A 19,819-nucleotide genomic window follows, 5' to 3' on the forward strand; every position below is an offset into this window, starting at 1 on the left:
GCTCCGCTTCTAACGCTCCCAGTGTGGTACGGTGCTCCATTCTCTGTTTTTCCAACCATCAGCTCTGCAGTGATCTAAAGTCTACGGCCTCAACCAATCCTGCTACGTTAGCATTTTACATTCACTGTCTCTATGTTCAGCAGCTTCATTTTCTGAGTCAAATATTTCCTGCAGAAAACTAGAAGTGATGTCAAATCGTGTTTTGGGAGGCTGTACTTATGGCCTTCGTTGTTTGTTTGAGATCATGCAGTCCATGTGCTTAGCTTTGAGTTTTGTGCAGTCTACTTGCAATGATTTACGTCTCAAACACGGACATGTTGAGCTTTGTAAGGCTAAAAGGTAGAGCACAACGTTTTTGGGGACTACGTTTATTGACTATTAGAGGATGTCACGTTCTCCAAATCCCCAATTCGTTATGACTTCTGATTTAAACTTCTTTTCTTTTCAGCGGTGACAGATTAGAGCCACTAGATGGCAGAGGGGTTCTTTACGACAGTTTAACGAGGTGCACTACGAATGAATCCATCAAGTTCTCTTCGGAGCCCACAGGTGGGCGGCCCAAAGAGTAAATTAGCTTTCCAAGCTAACGTTAGTGAAAGTGTTGACGTATGAAAGCATCAAACATGCATTTAGATGGAGATAGGAGTATATCCAGCTGTTCCTCTTCCCCGTTAGCTCAGTGCCGTTAACCTTACTGTAGGGACGTAGGACGTTACTGTAAACAACCATGGTGATGGGGTCCATAGAAGCTTTTCTTGAGCACTACTGACGCTGAGACAGCTGGGCGCTAAACGCTGAGCTCTGCTCTCGTGTGAGGAAGTCTTAACACTGGTGACACGTGTACTGCCTCATGGCGTGTCCTCACTCACCCCTCTGTGCCTCTCTTTCTACAACGCCTTTTCTCACACACACTTTCATAATGACAACACACACACACACGGCAAAAGCTAGACCTACTATTCGTACGTGTGTGTGTGTGTGTGTAAATCATCTCTGAGAAACAGCTTTTGCCACTATCATGGAAGCAGTGAGCTGGTTAAAAGAGTGTTTGTTGGTTGTCACCTCGTGTTACTGTACTGTCTCCTCTCGTTATAATAACGATTAGTAATAAAATGAGGTTTTATCATCATTGCACATTATGTGATGTCATTCAATTAAAATGTACGTCTTTTTTATCCTGTATGTTAGCTTTATAATCAGAATGTGTTGAAGCTCATCCGAGAGAGAAGAACTGAATGATGATACCAGTTGTAGCTGGTCCAGTTACCTTTGCTTGTCTCAGAGAACCAGGAAACATGTTTGTGTCCCGGGACTGTTTTAAACCTCACCACAATCTTTCTTATCTGTCGTCGCTGCATGACGCTCACCTTGTTATCGGCTAAACTCAACTGTAACGCTGGCTGCGTGGCGTGAGCGTGGCGTTTCTGTTGCATGTCAGCTGGCGTGTCAGCTGCGTGGTGTTTTCTATGTCTTTAACACCAGAAAGGTGTCTGACTGCTGCTGCTGCTGCTAGTCTTGTCTGGACACATGGATGTTTCCCATAAACATAAACATAAATATATTCTGATCTGATTACAGCAAAGACAACGTCAGCAGGATTGACGTTGAAATAGACTCCAGAATATTTCCTTCTGGACTGACAGGTGACATATTTAAATGACATTTATATCAAAACCTCGAGACTTTCAAACATCAACATGTCATTTATTAATATGTATTAGTGTCATAATAACATATAAACATCCTTTTTATATTCTATGTTGTCTGGAGACGCTTCCAACACGCTGGCGTGTGGCGTGAAAAATAGGCGTCGGTTCTATTTCTAGCATTCACACATTGCGGAGACGTGCGTGTCACGCAGGCGGTGTGCACGCTCTGACCTGTTACCATGGGAGCCCAAATATAAACGGACACGCCACGCAGCTGACACGCTCACGCCACAGGCGCTGTGTAACGGCCGCTGACGCCGGTGTAATCTCACGGAGCTCCGTACCCTGGCTCACAGTCACCTTTTGTTGTTTTATTTACTTCAATCTTTATTTAGTTTTTTGTGCATATAACAAAACATATTTAGTTCAATCTTACAGTCAGAGATATAAAAGCAAACGAAAGCAGTCACAACAAAAGGAAACGATAATGGCCACCGTCATCCTTTCTCGGCTAAATCTAACTCTAAAGACTGCTAATCTTAACTGTCATGTGACCAGCCGGCCGTCGCTGCTGTTTCGTAGGAAACCGTACGAATTGTTGTACACAACGTCTCTTCATATGAAAGCTGTTGATGGGGGGGTGTTGGCAGTGTGTAGGACTCGTAACACTACAGATTTCAACGTGTGTGCAGGTTTGTGATGTATTTAAATGGAATGAAGAGACTTTGGAGCAGAACATATCTGTGATCGGTTCACTAAAGGAGCTAACAGCTTGAATACATATTGAATGTGCTAAACTGTCCACTGATGTTGAATGTTGATCCACGTTGTCCGGTATCTGCCATGTTGAAATGCTACTGACTCTGACGCTTTTGTACAAATAAGTCTGTAGCATCCAGAGCTGGTAGTCCGGGCTTAGTTCTTTCTGTCTTACATTTGTCTTCATGTGTTGAATCCTGATTTGCTTTCTGAAAGAGGGGAGATCAGTAGGGCTGTCCTCGAGTTGAAGAAAGTCTTAGTCGACTGACACTCTGATCTGTGAGTTGATTTAAAGGTGCTGGAGGTCGGACTGTGAGGATCCAGGACTTAGCCAAGAAAAATTATCATCAACAACTTCTCAGCCCCTCCCCCCTTTCTGCTAAAGCCCAAAACGGTCTCCTAAGCCCCTCCCCCCCACAAGGGAAAATGAATGTGTGTGCATGAGCAGTGATTGACACGCAGTTAGACACCCCCCCTTGCCCTGATTGGTCCATCTGATCAGTTAGACACCCCCCTGGCCCTGATTGGTGCATCTGAACGCCGGAAATTCCTCCAGATGTCCCTCTTTTCAGCCAGATGTCCGTCCCCTTCCTCTGTCTCTGTGTTGGGCGTTCTAACCTCCGGCTGATTTGTGAGGACTATGGTTAACTGCTCCTCAGATCTCTGCAGGGTAAATCCAGACAGCTAGCTAGACTATCTGTCCAATCTGAGTTTTCTGTTGCACGACTAAAACTACTTTTAACGTCCACATGTTCCACCAAAACAAGCAGCCCTACGGATCAGGTGATGGGGGGGCAGCCGTACGGATCAGGTGATTGGGGGGGCAGCCGTACGGATCAGGTGATTGGGGGGGCAGCCGTACGGATCAGGTGATTGGGGGGGCAGGCGTACGGATCAGGTGATGATGGGGGGCAGCCGTACGGATCAGGTGATGGGGGGCAGCCCTACGGATCAGGTGATGGGGGGGCAGCCGTACGGATCAGGTGATGAGGGGGGGCAGCCGTACGGATCAGGTGATGATTGGGGGGGCAGCCGTACGGATCAGGTGATGGGGGGGCAGCCGTACGGATCAGGTGATGGGGGGGCAGCCCTACGGATCAGGTGATTGGATGTTTTAGATTCTGACTGTTGGATGGAAGCGTGAAAAACTGCATCTTAGAAACAATAATGAATTATTGAAATGTGTATATGAAAATAAAGAATATAATTATTACAGAAAGGGTGAGCGTGCACATTGTTGTCTTTTAGTTTCGTTAGACATAATTTATGACATCAGCTCACTTCTCTTTCCTCCACCTGTTATCTGAAGAAGCAGACAAACCACACGCTGCCACCGACCTCCAGCAGACGGCTTTCCTCCTCGCCTTCTCCGTACAGACACTCAGCATCTGGAGGTCAGCGTTCACTAAACGGGCTGAGAACGACGTGAGGGGTCGACGGAGTTTAAAGAGCTAGGGCTGGAACGATGCACCGTCAGTCTGTTAGAAAACCAAACGTGTAAAGATTACAACCAGTGGAGATGTTTTTAAATGAATCCAGATGTCTATCTGTGACTGGATGTATGTATGGATATGAATGGATGAATGATTGTTTATGACTGAATGCATGGGAGCTTATGGAAGTAGGAATGAGGGTTTGTAAGGCATGTATGAGAGAACAGCACAATGCAGGAAGGAAGAAGGTATTTTTCTAAACAGATTATTGCTTGCGTAATGGTCAGTATGCGGGACTTTTTCTAAGCTTCTGGTCTGCTACTTTGATCATATCGTACGCACCTGCCCGACAAAGGAGGTGTGCAAAAATGCTTTCCTACGTTGCACAAGTATAGAAAATGGTCATTTGCACAGCTCTTTGAGTAGCCTGAATGTTCACTGTACATTTGTCCTGTAACTGTTTGAACCCTGTGCTTGTTGTCTGTCTCTGTTGTAACTCTTGCAGCGATTTCTCAGTGTCCAAAACCAATCTCTCCTTAGGGAGACTAATAGATACTTTGGCTTTGAGATGCAGTTTTTAAACGGCCTAGAGCACACGCGTCGACCTCAAGGCCCGCCTAGTTGTTGTCCAAACCAAAAAGACAGGAAACTGTTTTCAAACTGCAGTTACGCAACACTCCAAGCAGAATTTGGCAGATTTACTGTCTTTGAGACTCAGAAATTCCCTAGTCTCTATCCACGATGTTCCACTTCTGGGATTGCTCCGGTGCTCCGGTCTCAAATTCTGCAGGATGTCCTTCATTTATGCCGGATGAACGTCCCCGTCCTCTGTCTCTGTGTTGGCGTTCTAACCTCCGGTGGATGTGTGAGGACTATGGTTAACTGCTCCTCAGATCTCTGCAGGGTAAATCCAGACAGCTAGCGAGTTTTCTGTTGCACGACTAAAACAACTTTTAACGTCCACATGTTCCACCAAAACAAGCTCCTTCCTGAGACTATTTAACAGAGGCACCGTGGCTCCGTCCCACGATGTGATTGGTTTAAAGAAATGCCAATAGGGTGCCCGGATAGCTCAGTTGGTAGAGCAGGCGCCCCATATATAAAGGTTTACTCCTCAACCCAGCGGGCCGCGGGTTTGCTGCATGTCATTCCCCCCCCTCCTCTTTCATGTCTTCAGCTGTCCTGTCAATAAAGACATGACAGACCCTCCTCCACAGGACAGACCCTCCTCCACAGCTCTGTGGAGGAGGGTCTGGACATGACAGACTAGAAATTGCCAATCGACCAGAGTTTGCATATTCACGCTGTGAGACGGTAAAAAGTCATGATTGGTTGCTTGATTTGTTTAAGTAGTTTGTGTGTGTAGACCATTAAACACACAACTTTCTGGATCCTCTACACTTTCTACAATGTTTTAACCCTTTAGCTACATTCTCCTGATACACACTTTTACTGAAGGAACATTTTCTCTGCAGGACTGGAACTTGTAACCGAGTATGTGTACAGTGTGGTATTAGTACTTGAGTGAAGGATCTGAATACTTCTTCCCCCTGTAGCTGAATGTCGTAATGTGAGTGAAATGCAGCTTGTCTTTACATCATGCTGGGATCAGGTGACGCAAAGAGGCGCTGAGGTGTCCTTAAACTGACGGGGGGGGGCAGCACAGCCCCCCGGGGGGGGGGGGCGGGTCGCTTATCACGGGTGAAGAAACAAGAGTGTCTGCAGAGCTGATAAAGCTGGTCAAACGAAGAAAAACATGTGGGTGCAGTAAGTAGATAAGAAACCGTTTGCTGTGTGTGTGTGTGTGTGTGTGTGTGTGTGTCTGTGTGTGTGAGAGTACTCTGTGGTTTCCGTTACTTTGGGCACATGCAGGGATTAGCCTGGCCCGGGGCCAATAGGGAGCGAGGGGGGGCTGTGGAGCTCTGAATGTTTTCTCCAAAGTGCTGAATCTGTTAACCTGGTAACGTGGTAACCTGTTAATGTGGTAACCTGTTAACGTGGTAACCTGTTAATGTGGTAACGTGGTAACCTGTTAATGTGGTAACGTGGTAACGTGGTAACCTGGTAATGTGGTAACCTGGTAATGTGTTAACGTGGTAACCTGGTAATGTGGTAACGTGGTAACCTGGTGTTGTCCTACCGTCGACAGCAACTCTTTGTTTTTCTGGGTCACAATTTCAAATCCAAACTTCTTTTTTTAACGTTTGGTCTCCTTCCGACGTTTTTGTCACTTTTTAATGTGCGTTTTTTTTCACGTTTTTCCAACATTTTTTCAATTTTTCTCCAAATGCTTTAAATTGAACAAAAATACACTGTAAATCATATTTATTCCACGTATTTTTTGCTGTATGCACCACATTGACTGCTGCTGTATAAGAAGGCTCTGTTTGCGTAGAGAGGAGCTCGGGGGGGGGGGTATAAAGGCGATATGCACAGATGACAATTCAAAATATATCAAAAATATAATGGAAGGTATGTTGTTGTGGGTCATTGGGCATTTTTAAGCGGGTGTATGGAAATCCTGGAGCTTTCTTAGTGCGCATACTGCGCATACCTGCGGATCACGTAGACTACACCGCTGCCTACCTACGTTTGCGCGCTTTTACGCACGTAACGTCACCCTTCCTCTCTGCAGCAGCACAAACAAGTTGTAAACATCAATGAGCGCGTGATTCCCGCCCATCAACAAGAGAGTAAAACGTTTTTTTGCCCCACCTCTCCTTCCCTAACTTTTACAGAAAGTAAACAGCTCGGCTCCACACACACACGCACACGCACACCTTCTTCTTATCGCTCACTAGCAGGCGCGTAACCGCGCTGCGCTATCCGTGCTATCTAAACTAAAAAGCAGCCTCTCCTCGTTCAGAGCTGCAGCAGACGCGTTCCAGCCAGCTTGTTGTCTAGTTATGCCGGCGGGCAACAGAAGGTTAAAAGGCTTTCTGCTCACAGACAACCCAGAAGGATGAAATGCGGACACCTGAGCAGGTTGGTGGCGGGTTGGGTGATACTGTGCGCCGTGTGGAAAGCTTCCATCGTCCAGGGCGCGCGAGATTTCGAGAAAAAAGGTAAGACAAAAATGTTTTTATTGTTACCTGTAGTGACAGCAGAATAGAAAGTTTTAAATTACATTTAAACATAACATCAGAATTCTCTCTTTAGTTACACATAGGTCTGCAATTGTTTCGTTATTCGATTAATCGTTTGGTCCAGAAAATGTCAGAAAATAGTGAAAAATGTTCATCGCAGTTTATCAAAGTCCAAGCTGATGTCTTTAAGTGTCTTATGTCAGTCTAAAAAACCCAAATATATTCAGTTTAATATAATATTAAACAGAAAAGAGCAGGACATCTCCATATTTGAGAGGCTGAAAACATACATTTTTGCATGAAAAATTACTTAAACGATTAATTGATCATCAAAATATTTGGCAATGATTTTTCTGTCTAGTTGACTAATTGTTGCAGCTCTACATGTTCACCTCGTTCATCTTTGTTATCCTTGTTTATAGCCGTCAATCTGTTTCTATGTGTGTACTGTGAGCCAGAGTCACATCGCCAGTACGGGTTCAGACTTACATCACATCACATGTCATTTAGCTGACGCTTTCATCCAAAGCGACTTACTATTGCTATATATGTCAGAGGTCGCACTCCTCTTGAGCCACTAGGGGTTAAGTGCCTTGCTCAGGGACACGTTGGTTGATGTATCACAGTGGGAATTGAACCCAGATCTCCCAGGCCAAAGGCAACGGGTCATATCCACTGCTCCATCACCGCCATACTTGGCCATCAAAGCTGATTCTGATACGCCACGTAACAATAACAAAATCCTCCTCCTCACTTTGAAACTCTCTCCTTTGGTCGTAGATTCAGAGTATCCCAGTTCTCGAGCAATAGCAAGTCCCTGTTCAATAAATTGGATTAATTAACACGTTATTTAGAATTTTGTAGAGATCGCTGCTGTAGTATTGTGTGAAATTAGGTTGAAACATTTTTTTACTTAAGTTTATTGTATTGTTGTCTTTTCATTGTAGGCTCGTACATGTGTTTGTTTCTTGCACTCCTGACTGCAAATGAAGTTTCCCGTCTGGGATAATAAAGTGACTGAACTGAAAGCAAAAAACTTTTGGCCTTTGTCTTCTCCCATTTCTTCTCTCTGTTGCTTCTTAACTTCACCTTTCTTAGTGTCTATGCTGCTGAGAGGGGAGCCACAAAACCCAAAGTGCTTCGCTGAAGGCAGGAAGGACTTCACGTGCTTCTGGGAGGAAGATGAGGAGAGGGCCGGCTCCGTGGACCAGTACTCTTTCACATACACCTACCAGTAAGTAGTACCAGTGTATAACAACAATACTGTAGCTCCGAGCTGTCCTTCTTATACTTCATTTTTCTCTTTTTCTATTGGAACCAACAGGTTACAAATAGGCATGAGCCTAAATTTCATCTAACAGTTGGAGGGGGGGGGATAAACTTTTTAAAGGGGACACAAATAATTGTAATTATACGATAGGATATGTATAAATGTTGAACTCCAGACAGTAGGCTGCAAGGCTATTCTATTCCCAAACATTTCCTCTAATACAGATGAGGATGAACTGAGAACTTAGCAAGAAAACTAGCCGGCCGGCCAGAAAAATAGTAAAATGTAACAACTTAATGTTTCATTCACACACTCATTCACAGCGTAGACGAGCACAACTCTATCGCCAGATATACAACTTTGTTCGGCTTTTCTGTAATTAGTGTAGCATTAGAGAGCACTGTGGGTGGAATTAGCAAGCTAGCTAACTAACTATCTAACAAGCTATTAAACAAGCTACAAAACAAGCTAGCTAACTATCTAACAAGCTAGCTAACTATCTAACAAGCTATTAAACAAGCTACAAAACAAGCTAGCTAACTATCTAACAAGCTAGCTAACTATCTAACAAGCTAGCTAACTAACTATCTAACAAGCTATTAAACAAGCTACAAAACAAGCTAGCTAACTAACTATCTAACAAGCTAGCTAACTAACTATCCAACAAGCTAGCTAACTAACCATCCAACAAGCTAGGTAACTAACTATCTAACAAGCTATTAAACAAGCTACAAAACAAGCTAGCTAACTAACTATCTAACAAGCTATTAAACAAGCTACAAAACAAGCTAGCTAACTAACTATCTAACAAGCTAGCTAACTAACCATCCAACAAGCTAGGTAACTAACTATCCAACAAGCTAGGTAACTAACCATCCAACAAGCTAGCTAACTAACTAACCATCCAACAAGCTAGGTAACTAACCATCCAACAAGCTAGCTAACTAACTATCCAACAAGCTAGCTAACTAACTATCCAACAAGCTAGGTAACTAACCATCCAACAAGCTAGCTAACTAACTATCCAACAAGCTAGCTAACTAACCATCCAACAAGCTAGGTAACTAACCATCCAACAAGCTAGGTAACTAACTATCCAACAAGCTAGGTAACTAACCATCCAACAAGCTAGGTAACTAACCATCCAACAAGCTAACAAGCTAGGTAACTAACCATCCAACAAGCTAGGTAACTAACCCTCCAACAAGCTAGGTAACTAACCAACCCTCCAACAAGCTAGGTAACTAACCCTCCAACAAGCTAGGTAACTAACCATCCAACAAGCTAGGTAACTAACCCTCCAACAAGCTAGGTAACTAACCATCCAACAAGCTAGGTAACTAACCCTCCAACAAGCTAGGTAACTAACCATCCAACAAGCTAGGTAACTATCCAACAAGCTAGGTAACTAACCATCCATCAAGTGACCAAACAAGCTAGGTAACTAACTATCTATCCGACAAGCTACCAAACAAGCTAGCTAACTAGCTATCCAAAAAGCTAGCGGACTGATCGAATAATACATCGGTTATAATAATTTTTTGTCATGACTAATTTATTAATGACTCAGCATCATCTGTATTGTTTAAAGTGAATGAAACAGCCTTGGCAGCCTGCTAACTGTCTCCTCTGTCCCGAGCAGGAATGAAAACAGCAGCCGGTGTCCGCTGAGAGCCCTGCCTGCCGCCGGCGGGAAGAGGCTGTTCGTCTGCCGGCTGAACGAATCGCAGATGTTTGTCCAAATGGACATAAAAGTTCATCGATTGGGAACACTGATCCACAATCGCAGCCTTCTCATCGAGCTTTTCTGTGAGTTATTTTACTGCAAACTGTGCCACTGATTTCACTAAACAGCTTTAGTTTTGAAAGGTTTGTATACAAATGTGTGTGATCCTTTTCATAGCCTCTTAAATTCCTCATATTTCCTGTTTTAAAGCTGTTTTCTTTATGTTACACTTTATATTAACAATTGATCACATATTTGTATATGAAAGCAGGCACTTGAAGTGGCAAACTCCCAAACTCCCAAATCTGCAGTTTCCCCTCAGGACCGAGTGTTTTAATGTCTTCAGTTAACTATTTTGGTTCTCACAGCTCTCATCAATGTTGTTTGTGTTCTCTGATCGCAGCTTCCTAAATGTGATTATGTTCTAGTTTCTTCTCTCCTCTGTGACTGAATATCTTTGAGCAGGGGCGTTTCTAGGATTTGAGGAGGTTCGGGGCTTAGCCCGGACCAATTTAAATAAACTTGGGCTGTGTTTAGACAAAAATGATCTGAAGAGAAAATGCAAAAGTGGCTCACGTTCTCACTTTTTATTCCGCGTTTAGACCAGCGTTTTGGGGGGGAAATCTGAGTGCATATGGTGACGCAAAAGTGTGTGAAATGTGATGTAGTATGCACAGCAGGCGGCTAGGTGGTGGTGTGATGCACTGCCACACAACTCCACCAAGACAGCACGTCTGAGTAGAACCTTCCTCCTACTTCTCTCCCTGGTAGCACGAAGCAAACAAAAAAGCTGACAATTTAGTCTGGACAGACGAGGAGGTGGAGGTATTGCTCCAAACAATGTGCACACACACACACACACACACACACGCGGCACACACACACACACACACACACACACACATACACATACACACACACACACACACATACACATACACATGCGGCGAACACACACACACACACACACACACACACACACACACGTACAGTGTGTTTTGACCCGTTAGACGGGAACGCGACAGTGAAGCGTTTTTAAGATTTCCACTCTGGAGGGTGGTTTCACTTTTTTGCGTCTTTAAGCCCCAAAAATGCCGCCACCGTCTTAATGAAAGGCACATCTGATAAGATATTTTGTCGTTTTCACCTGCGAGCGTATTCATGTAAACAGGGCCTTAATGCAAGGTGAAAGTAATCCCCACATTAATCGACTAATGGCTAGTTTCAGCCCTAATCAGGATATGTAAAGCTGGAGCTTGTTTCCGAGTGTTTCACACCTTCCCTCACAAGCTGCCTCATGTCTTTCTGCTCGGCAGTTCTTCTGGACCCTCCAGCTAACGTGACGGTGAGCCGGACGGCTCAGCGAGACCAGCTGAACGTCAGCTGGGTGCCCCCCCCTCTCAAGTACATGGACGACAGCATGATGTACGAGGTCAGCTACACGATGGACGACGACAGCCACGTGGGGCAGGTATGACCTTATTAAAAACATTGGTTTGTTGGCTGCCGCTTTAAAGCAACACAAAGGCCCAGACACACAAGGACCATAATCAGCCGTCTGACAGTCTGGGAGGTCGTGACTCCAGTCTGGTCGGTGTGTTCGTGCCGTCGTCCGTCCGAGGGGCCGTCGGCCTTCATTTGGGCTGATTTGACATGTATAATCGGGGGGGTGGGCACTGCTGGCAGTCAGACTCAATGAGCCATCTGATTGGTGGAGAGCTAACCAGGAAACGGGGAGCAGGATGAGCGTGACTAGAGTCTCTCAACATCTGACATTAATCTTCTAAACTGACCTTTGTTGATCTGAAATGAAGACAGATTCAGCAGCTGCACGGCCTGTTTCTCTCTTCAGATGTTTCCAGAAACACGTTACGGTGAACTATTTTAGGACAATATGAGATCGTGTTCTGAACGAGACGCCATGACAGTCTGGCTTTGAGTTTCTGGAGAAACCAGACCCACGTGACGCGTTCGTCCAATCAGCTGCCGGTTTTCATTTTTTGGGCGACAATCCAGATGAGCGCCGCCTGCTGTTATGGAGACGTATTACGTCTCGTCTCTTCGGTGTTCTGAGGAACTTTTTGGACCGACTCGGGGAGACTGATCAGTCCCACTGGCTTTACTGCTGACGGTCGGCGTCTGGTTGGGGGCTCTCGACCTTAAAAGAACCTTTCGTCTTCGGTCCCCCTAAAGGTTGGAAGGGGAATTGTCCCATTGTAGCTGATCTGGCAAACTAGCATAGTGCGGTTACAGTCGGTAGAGAGCCATGTAGTGAATGCAGCGGTGCTGTTCACCTGTTAGGAGTTGATGAACCACTGAAACCATTTTGGAAACATTATAAAAAGTTCTCTAGTGTTGCTTTAAGGCCTCGGGTTTGGCGATACGTGCATCACTATTTATTTTATTTTTTTTCTGGGTGACAATTTTTGACGAGAGGGTGGAGCTGGGAGGATGACGTGGCCAAACTAGAGTTGTTTATGGTTACTATGGCGCTGTGCTAAGCTAAACGCTAAAGAGGGAAAACATTGCCGATTTTCAACTCTTCTGAAGCGAGTCATCCGGCAGATATTTACCGGTGGGTAAACGTGGATCTTCTGAACAGAAAATTGTCAAACTTTCCCTTAAGTTACCAGCTGACGCTAGCAGTAGCTAGCTAGCTAGCTTGGTTGGCAGAATGCTGAAAAGGGCATTTTTTAGGCGACCAAAATGTTGTATGATGAGGTGAGAATATTGCGGGACTGCGCCACCATTCATCATGGTTTTACTACGTCGGAAAAAGCAACAAAAAACCCACCAAAACGTCCGAAACCAGACAAAAAGTGGAAAAATATGTAGAAAATAGCGCAAAAATGTTGAGTGTTTGGGTCACAGACAGTGACTGACTGGCCATCTGGAATTTGGGCAAATGCCAGAAGGCCCACCCCCCCCATGGGCCACTACTGATAATGTCTTTGGTTAATTTTGATATGCTATTTTATGCATGAAGCCACAGATATTTCTAGATGGTACTGTGGCGAGGTGGAAAGATGCAGAGTAACTCATTTCTAAGCTAGGTTATTGACAACAATAGGGCCGGTGTGTTGCAAACGCCAGGGCCGTTTTTTGCTCCCAGTGCGTCACTGGTCACATGTGGACCGGTACTGATGAGTGGAGGACTGTTCTGCAGGTGGAGCTGGTCCGAGCCAGCTCCGAGCTGATCCTGAGAGGTCTGCAGCCAAACAGAAAGTACAAGCTGCGAGTCCGTGTAAAGCTGGACGGGATCAGCTACAACGGCTACTGGAGTGCCTGGAGTGACCCGGTCACCATGGAAACACTGCCTGCAGGTGAGCGTCATTCACACATTTAGGGGTGTCGCTGTTTCGATTTGAAATAACAAAATTAATCAAATGAGCTTTTGATTTCGGAGCGTACCACATGTGTGCATATACCAACATATGACAGTGTGAGTGAAGAAATAGATAGCAACAACAAAACGGAACATGTCCTGTTCTGTAGACATGGTCCTTATTTATATATTTATACTGTCCAACCAGTAGAACATGTCCTGTTCTGTAGACTCCTTATTTATTTATATATTCATGTTGGACCAGTCCAATATGACCGTCAGTTGAAATAAACCTTGTGTTGTATTTGTTATGAATCTATTTTGATGCGTTTTCCCGTAACTTTTGTAATTTTACATATTTTTAAAAATATCAAAATTAATATCGAAATCGCAATATCACATTTTGTCAATATGGTGAACCGTAGTCGAACCTACTCTATCTGTAAACTGTTCCGAGATAATGGCCCAATCCCAAAGTGAGCCCTGAGGACTAAAGACTCCCAGACTTAACTGATCTCAGGTGCTGAGTGAGGGAGTGTGTGAGGCCACATGGGCTCAGATAGGTAGAACTGGGATTGGGGCAGCACTTCACCAGATCTCACGTTACCTTGGCGACGTTTTATAACGAAGATGTTGCCGACGCTTGCTGGTTTGGGAGTTTTCGGCCAAGGCCCAGGAGACGGCTGCCTGATTCCACGTTTTCAGCCTCTTGTTTTCCGAGCTGAACAGCAGGCTGGTCTGCTCCGTGGTCGTGGTCGTGCTGTTGTTGACCTTTTGTAATTCCCAGATTTCCCTACGGTCTCCGTGGTAAACGTCACAACGCTTTGAACTGTGGGTAATTCCCTTTGGTGAAGTCTGCATCGATGCGGACTCACGGAAAGGGCTCGGTAAGTGTGTCCTCAAACATTGGGACAACCCCTAATCCCTTATGTATTTCGCGAGAACGCGCACCAAAGTCCGTGAGTCCGTGAGTCGGGGATTGGGCCAGTGTCTGTTAATGATTTGAGACGGTAATCACATTTGATTGAATTATTCCTCATTATTTCCCTCCTCCAGAGCTGGACGCCCTCATCATGTCCCTGACTCTGATCATCTCGTTCATCCTCATCGTGCTGTCTCTCAGCATGCTCCTGTCCCACCGCAGGTCAGATAACCTGAACGCATCACTTATTCATCAATAAATGAATGAAGACATTTTATTTTAGACATTTCAAAATAAAACAAAGAAAAACACCAAAAATTATAAAATGAGTTCACAAATAAGCAAAAAAAAGGACAACGTATTTACTTATTTAACCCTATGTGTCGACCATGCAACTTTTAGTTTTTCTGAGTCAACATTTTTAAGTTTTTTTGTCACTTTTCACAGTTTTTATTGATTTTTTTCTGCGCCTTTTGACATTTTTTGTGGAATTTTTCCTGCGTTTTTGAAGCTTTTTCTGTCATTTTTGTCACTTTTTTCAAAGTTTTTGTATCTTCTTTTTTTTTTTTATGCTATGAAATTGAATAAATCACCCAAATTTAATGAAAGTAGCGACCTGATCATTAATGTTACTTGTGAAGAGCGCTGTAGAGAAACACCCACGTTGCTTTTCGCTGTTGATAACACTTAAAACTTACAAAAATACACTTATTTAAAGAGTCGGCCGTTCTCTGGGATCTGTTTTCATGCTAATCTAACGGGACCAGTTTCATCGCAAACCGCTAACTAGCTTATAACGCTAGTCGTCAGGGCAGAGGCTAAAGTTAAGATATTATCTATTCTAACCCACTAACAAGACTCAAAATATCACCACACTCCAACGGTAGCATCATGAGGTCCCTACATGTTAACCCAAGCACTGAGAACGTTGTAAGTGCTCAGACAGTTTATTAAAAGATAGTTTATAAAGACTGTAGCGTTCATGTATACAAGCAGGCGCCATTATGGGAAAACCGTCACGACCAGTCGAACCACGAACGCTGTGCAACGTGAGCTGAACTGTCACTTGAAATCTCCCGTGGTCCGTGGTTTCCCAATGGGTCGATAGGAATGACGTTTGTGAAATGTAATTTCATGGAAATGCATGAATGATATATTAAAATATATCCGCTCACGTTGCGCGGTGTTCGTCGTTCGACTGGTGGAAACAGAGATTTATTTTAACTTTAGCCTCCGCCCCGACGACTAGCTTTATAAGCTAATTAGCGGTAGAACTGGTCACATGGATTAGCATGAAAACATCCCAGAGAACGGCCGACTCGGACACGTTATTAACCCCTAGGTTCATTTTGCGCCGGAATGGTCCTTTAATCCCGTTCCCCACAGCACAGTTAATTATCGATTAACTTCAACATTTCAGTTACTAGCCACAAAGAAAACAAATGGCTGCCTCTGGGAGAATCTCTCTCTACTGATTAATGGAAAAAGAGGACTTATTTAGTCAACTGATATTTAAAACAGCTGTGTTCTTGACAGGTTTGTTATAAAGAAGGTCTGGCCGACTATTCCGACTCCGGACAGCAAGTTCAGAGGCCTCTTCACCGTTTACGGCGGGGACTTCCAGGTATGACTGCTGCTACACACGGCTTCTTCCTAGAGGATCATTCAATTCTGATTATCATGTCAGCGATTGGATTCGATATCTCGATGCGTCAAATACATTTTTCTATTAAAGCCATACAGGATAAAGGAGGATAGGATCAAGCTTCACAAACAGAACATTCTGCAGAGCTCTAATACTAAATAAACTGGATGCATCAAACTACAGCACTTCCTGAATGTGCAAAACATACCAGAATATGTCAACAGAAAGGCTGTTAGGCAGACATTACATTATAAACAGAAATAATCGGTTATGGCCCGTCCGATTAGTGATGCAGCGTCGTCCACGTCCATTAATTTCAACACCTCTAGTTCTTCTTCCGCTCTATTCTGACGTACTAACAATTATATAGCCATCTAAATAAAGGCTTTTTAACTTTTTACCAGGAAAGTACCTCAGACCTTTATTTTTACAGTATTACGGGACCACTAAGGTCTATATAAAGAGACTTCAGATACAGTATTAGGGGACCACTAAGGTCTATATAAAGAGACTTCAGATACAGTATTAGGGGACCACTAAGATCTATATAAAGAGACTTCAGATACAGTATTAGGGGACCACTAAGGTCTATATAAAGAGACTTCAGATACAGTATTAGGGGACCACTAAGGTCTATATAAAGAGACTTCAGATACAGTATTAGGGGACCACTAAGGTCTATATAAAAGAGACTTCAGATACAGTATTAGGGGACCACTAAGGTCTATATAAAAGAGACTTCAGAAAATGAATGGGATTTTGACTTCTGGAGTCGGCTGTGGGCGGGACCGTTGAGGTCTATTATAAAGCAACGTTTTGACGACATACGTGGGTGATAAATCACATGAAGTCCTAACACTAGTCCTGTGGGATGAGACATTTTTACAGAGAAAATCCTCTCAATCCTTTGTTGTGTCTTTGTACAGGAGTGGTTAGGACAGACCAACGGAGGCGCATGGTTGAGTCCAGCTTTCTTCTACTCAGAGGAATGTCCTTCTCCTCTGGAAGTCTTGTCCGAGCTCAGCCCTTGCCCGCCTCTGCCTCCCAAAACCTCCAGAGCTCTGACGACAGGCAGCGGCGAGGACAAGGCTATAAAGACCGCGTCGGACGACAGAGAGCCGTTGGAAAGTGGCGATTCCGCTCTGACGGAGCGATGGAGAGCAGCACCTCACGACTCCTGGCTGATGGACCGCTTACGGGCCCTCCAGCAGAACCCCGCGCCCGGCTCCCAGTCCTCGCTGCTCGAGTCTCAAGACGCCTACGTCACGCTCAGCGCCAACAACCACAGCGGAGACCAACACCTTGGTGACGTTCTCGAGGAAGCCTTGCCCCTTCAGGCGCTCTTTGCCTCCAGAAAAACAGCGCTGTGTGAATCTCACTCCGACCTGGGGTCCGTGCAGCAGAGCTCTGGGTCGGGTCGCCTTTCGTCGCAGTCGAGCTTTGAGTACCCGGGCCAAGCCTGGATGCCCAAAGGCCCGGGGTACGCCTACATGGCGGTCGCAGACTCTGGGGTCTCTATGGATTACAGCCCCATGAGCAGAGCGGACGACTTTGGGAAACTCGTGATCTACGCCAACGAGATGCCTGCTCATAGAAGAGCCTTCGCGTCGAGGCAGAACCCGATCCATGACGTCTGAGACGGAACAAAGCTGGACGGGCTCAAGGCATTCTCACGAACGGGTTCCTACGATATCCAACGAAAAGTTATGCACAAAAACTCGTATGATATGCTACGAAATTAGACGACCGCCGGCTACGGAGCTCCGTGACTTGTCGGTCCTATCAGCGGCCGTTACAGTCTGTAAGTGTGTATGCGTGTGGAAGCACCAGAGACACAAAAGAACTCCCCAAATCCCAGAAAAAGTGATTTTTTTCATAATATGGGCACTTAAATAATGCAGCAGCTTAGAGGGTCCCTTGTACAATTGACAGCGTTAGTTCTCTGAGAATCCCTTTCATATTCAAGATAAATTGGTATTTAAACTGAAATATCCGATACGCAGCCCTAGATATAAATATAAATATAGAAGATCGCCAGCCTTATACTTTAAATACCCTCAAATTTAAATCAAACAGCTTACACTTCAACACCGCAGCCATTATGTAAATGTCCAAATGAAACTCACTGTATTTGTAAATAATATTTTGATGATTTCGTTTTTGTATTTTAATACAAACGCAGAATCTTCAAACAAGTGAAGTATAATTAGCATTACTGTAGGCGATATTCATGCTCCTGTCACTGTAGTTAAGTCTTTTTCTTGTCATGTTTTTATTCTCTGCTGCCATCCAAAGGCTCCGACCCACCGACCAGACGCCGACCGTCAGGAGGAGAGTCAGTCGGACTGATCAGTCTCCCCGAGGTCCAACAAGTGTCTCAGAACACACCGAAGAGACGCCGACTTGAGCGTACGAGGGAGCAGCTGATTGGACGAAGGCTGCATCTCGTTCCCCCTCTCTCCCCTTTCATGTCTTCATCTGTCCTGTCAAAATAGAGGCCGGAAATGCCCAAAAGAATTACCTTAAAAAAATACATTTGGTCTAATATTTCTTACGTGTGACATTTGTTTTATCTAAACTTTTCAATCATTTTAAGCAACGATAAAAGAACAGAGTGACACGTAATTACTAACTCAACTGCCAAAGAAGGGAGAAGAATAGATGACTGACAGCAGATGAATGCTGATGATTAGTCACAGCATGTTAACGCCCCGACACACCAACCAGACGGCCGACCGTCAGCAGTAACCCAAAAAGTTCCTCAGAACACACCGAAGAGACGCCGACTTGAGCGTACGTTCTGCACGTGCACGAGACGTAATACAAAAAATGAAAACCAGAAATGATGAACGTGTCACGTGGGTCTGGGTCAGCTGACCGACAATGGCGTCTCGTTCAGAATATGATCTCATATTGTCCTAAAATAGTTCACCGTAACGTGTTTCTGGAAACATCTGAAGAGAGAAACAGGCCGTGCAGCTGCTGAATCTGTCTTCATTTCAGATCAACAAAGGTCAGTTTATCAGATTAATGTCAGATGTTGAGAGACTCTAGTCACGCTCATCCTGCTCCCCGTTTCCTGGTGAGTCCTGACTGCCCCGTCTCTGACTGAGCACGTCAAATCAGTCAAAATTAACGCTGATGGCTCCTCCGATGGACGACGGCACGAACACACCGACCAGACTCGAGTCACGACCTCACCAGACTGTCAGACGGCTGATTATGGGGTTGGTGGGTCAGGGCCTTAAAGGACAGAGCATTGACAGAACTTCTTTACGTTTCCATTCAAAATACTTATTCTTAAATCCAACTGAATCATTTCCATGTTTTATGCTTGTTTGCTTTTGTGGCTTAGAAAAAGATATAATTGCAGCTCCACTAAAAGTATATTAAAACATATCTCAACATTATTGACTTCTGGTTTTAAAGTTAAAGGGTAACAAAACTGTGATATCCACCACTTCAGTTCAAAAAACACACACACACAGACAAACACACACACACACACACACACACACACACATACACACACACACACACACACACACACACACACACACACACACACACACAGACAAACACATACACACACACACAGACAAACACATACACACACACACAGACAAACACATACACACACACACAGACAAACACATACACACACACACAGACAAACACATACACACACAGACAGACAAACACACACACAGACAAACACACACACACACAGACAGACAGACAGACAGACAGACAGACAGACAGACACACACACACACACACACACACACACACACACAGACAAACATACACACACACACAGACAAACACATACACACACACACAGACAAACACATACACACACACACAGACAAACACATACACACACACAAACACATACACACACACACACACACGTTTGTAAATCAGTGGTTCTCAACCTGAGGAACCAGACCCCTCGAAGGGTCACATGATGATTAAGAGGATAAGAGAAAGAAAACAACATT

General features: G+C 44.5%; 1 protein-coding gene across 2 annotated transcripts; it reads left to right on the forward strand.

Moving 5' to 3' along the window:
* The first annotated feature begins 6,296 nt into the window (after positions 1 to 6,296).
* On the forward strand, positions 6,297 to 19,225 carry epor (erythropoietin receptor). 2 transcript variants are annotated; one of them, XR_013503123.1, is made up of 9 exons: positions 6,297 to 6,906; positions 8,026 to 8,161; positions 9,840 to 10,006; positions 11,240 to 11,394; positions 13,090 to 13,246; positions 14,305 to 14,392; positions 15,707 to 15,794; positions 16,742 to 17,616; positions 18,111 to 19,225. XR_013503123.1 is itself a non-coding variant. In XM_078270208.1 (8 exons), the coding sequence occupies exons 1-8, from the start codon at positions 6,804 to 6,806 to the stop codon at positions 17,450 to 17,452; spliced, it is 1,605 nt and encodes a 534-aa protein (XP_078126334.1). In that variant the 5' UTR covers positions 6,297 to 6,803; the 3' UTR covers positions 17,453 to 19,225. The 2 variants fall into 2 exon arrangements, 1 of the variants encoding a protein (XP_078126334.1); XM_078270208.1 differs by having other exon boundaries at positions 16,742 to 19,225.
* Positions 19,226 to 19,819: the final 594 nt, after the last annotated feature.

Source organism: Sander vitreus, chromosome 15, assembly GCF_031162955.1.
Source record: "Sander vitreus isolate 19-12246 chromosome 15, sanVit1, whole genome shotgun sequence".
NCBI lineage: Eukaryota > Metazoa > Chordata > Actinopteri > Perciformes > Percidae > Sander > Sander vitreus.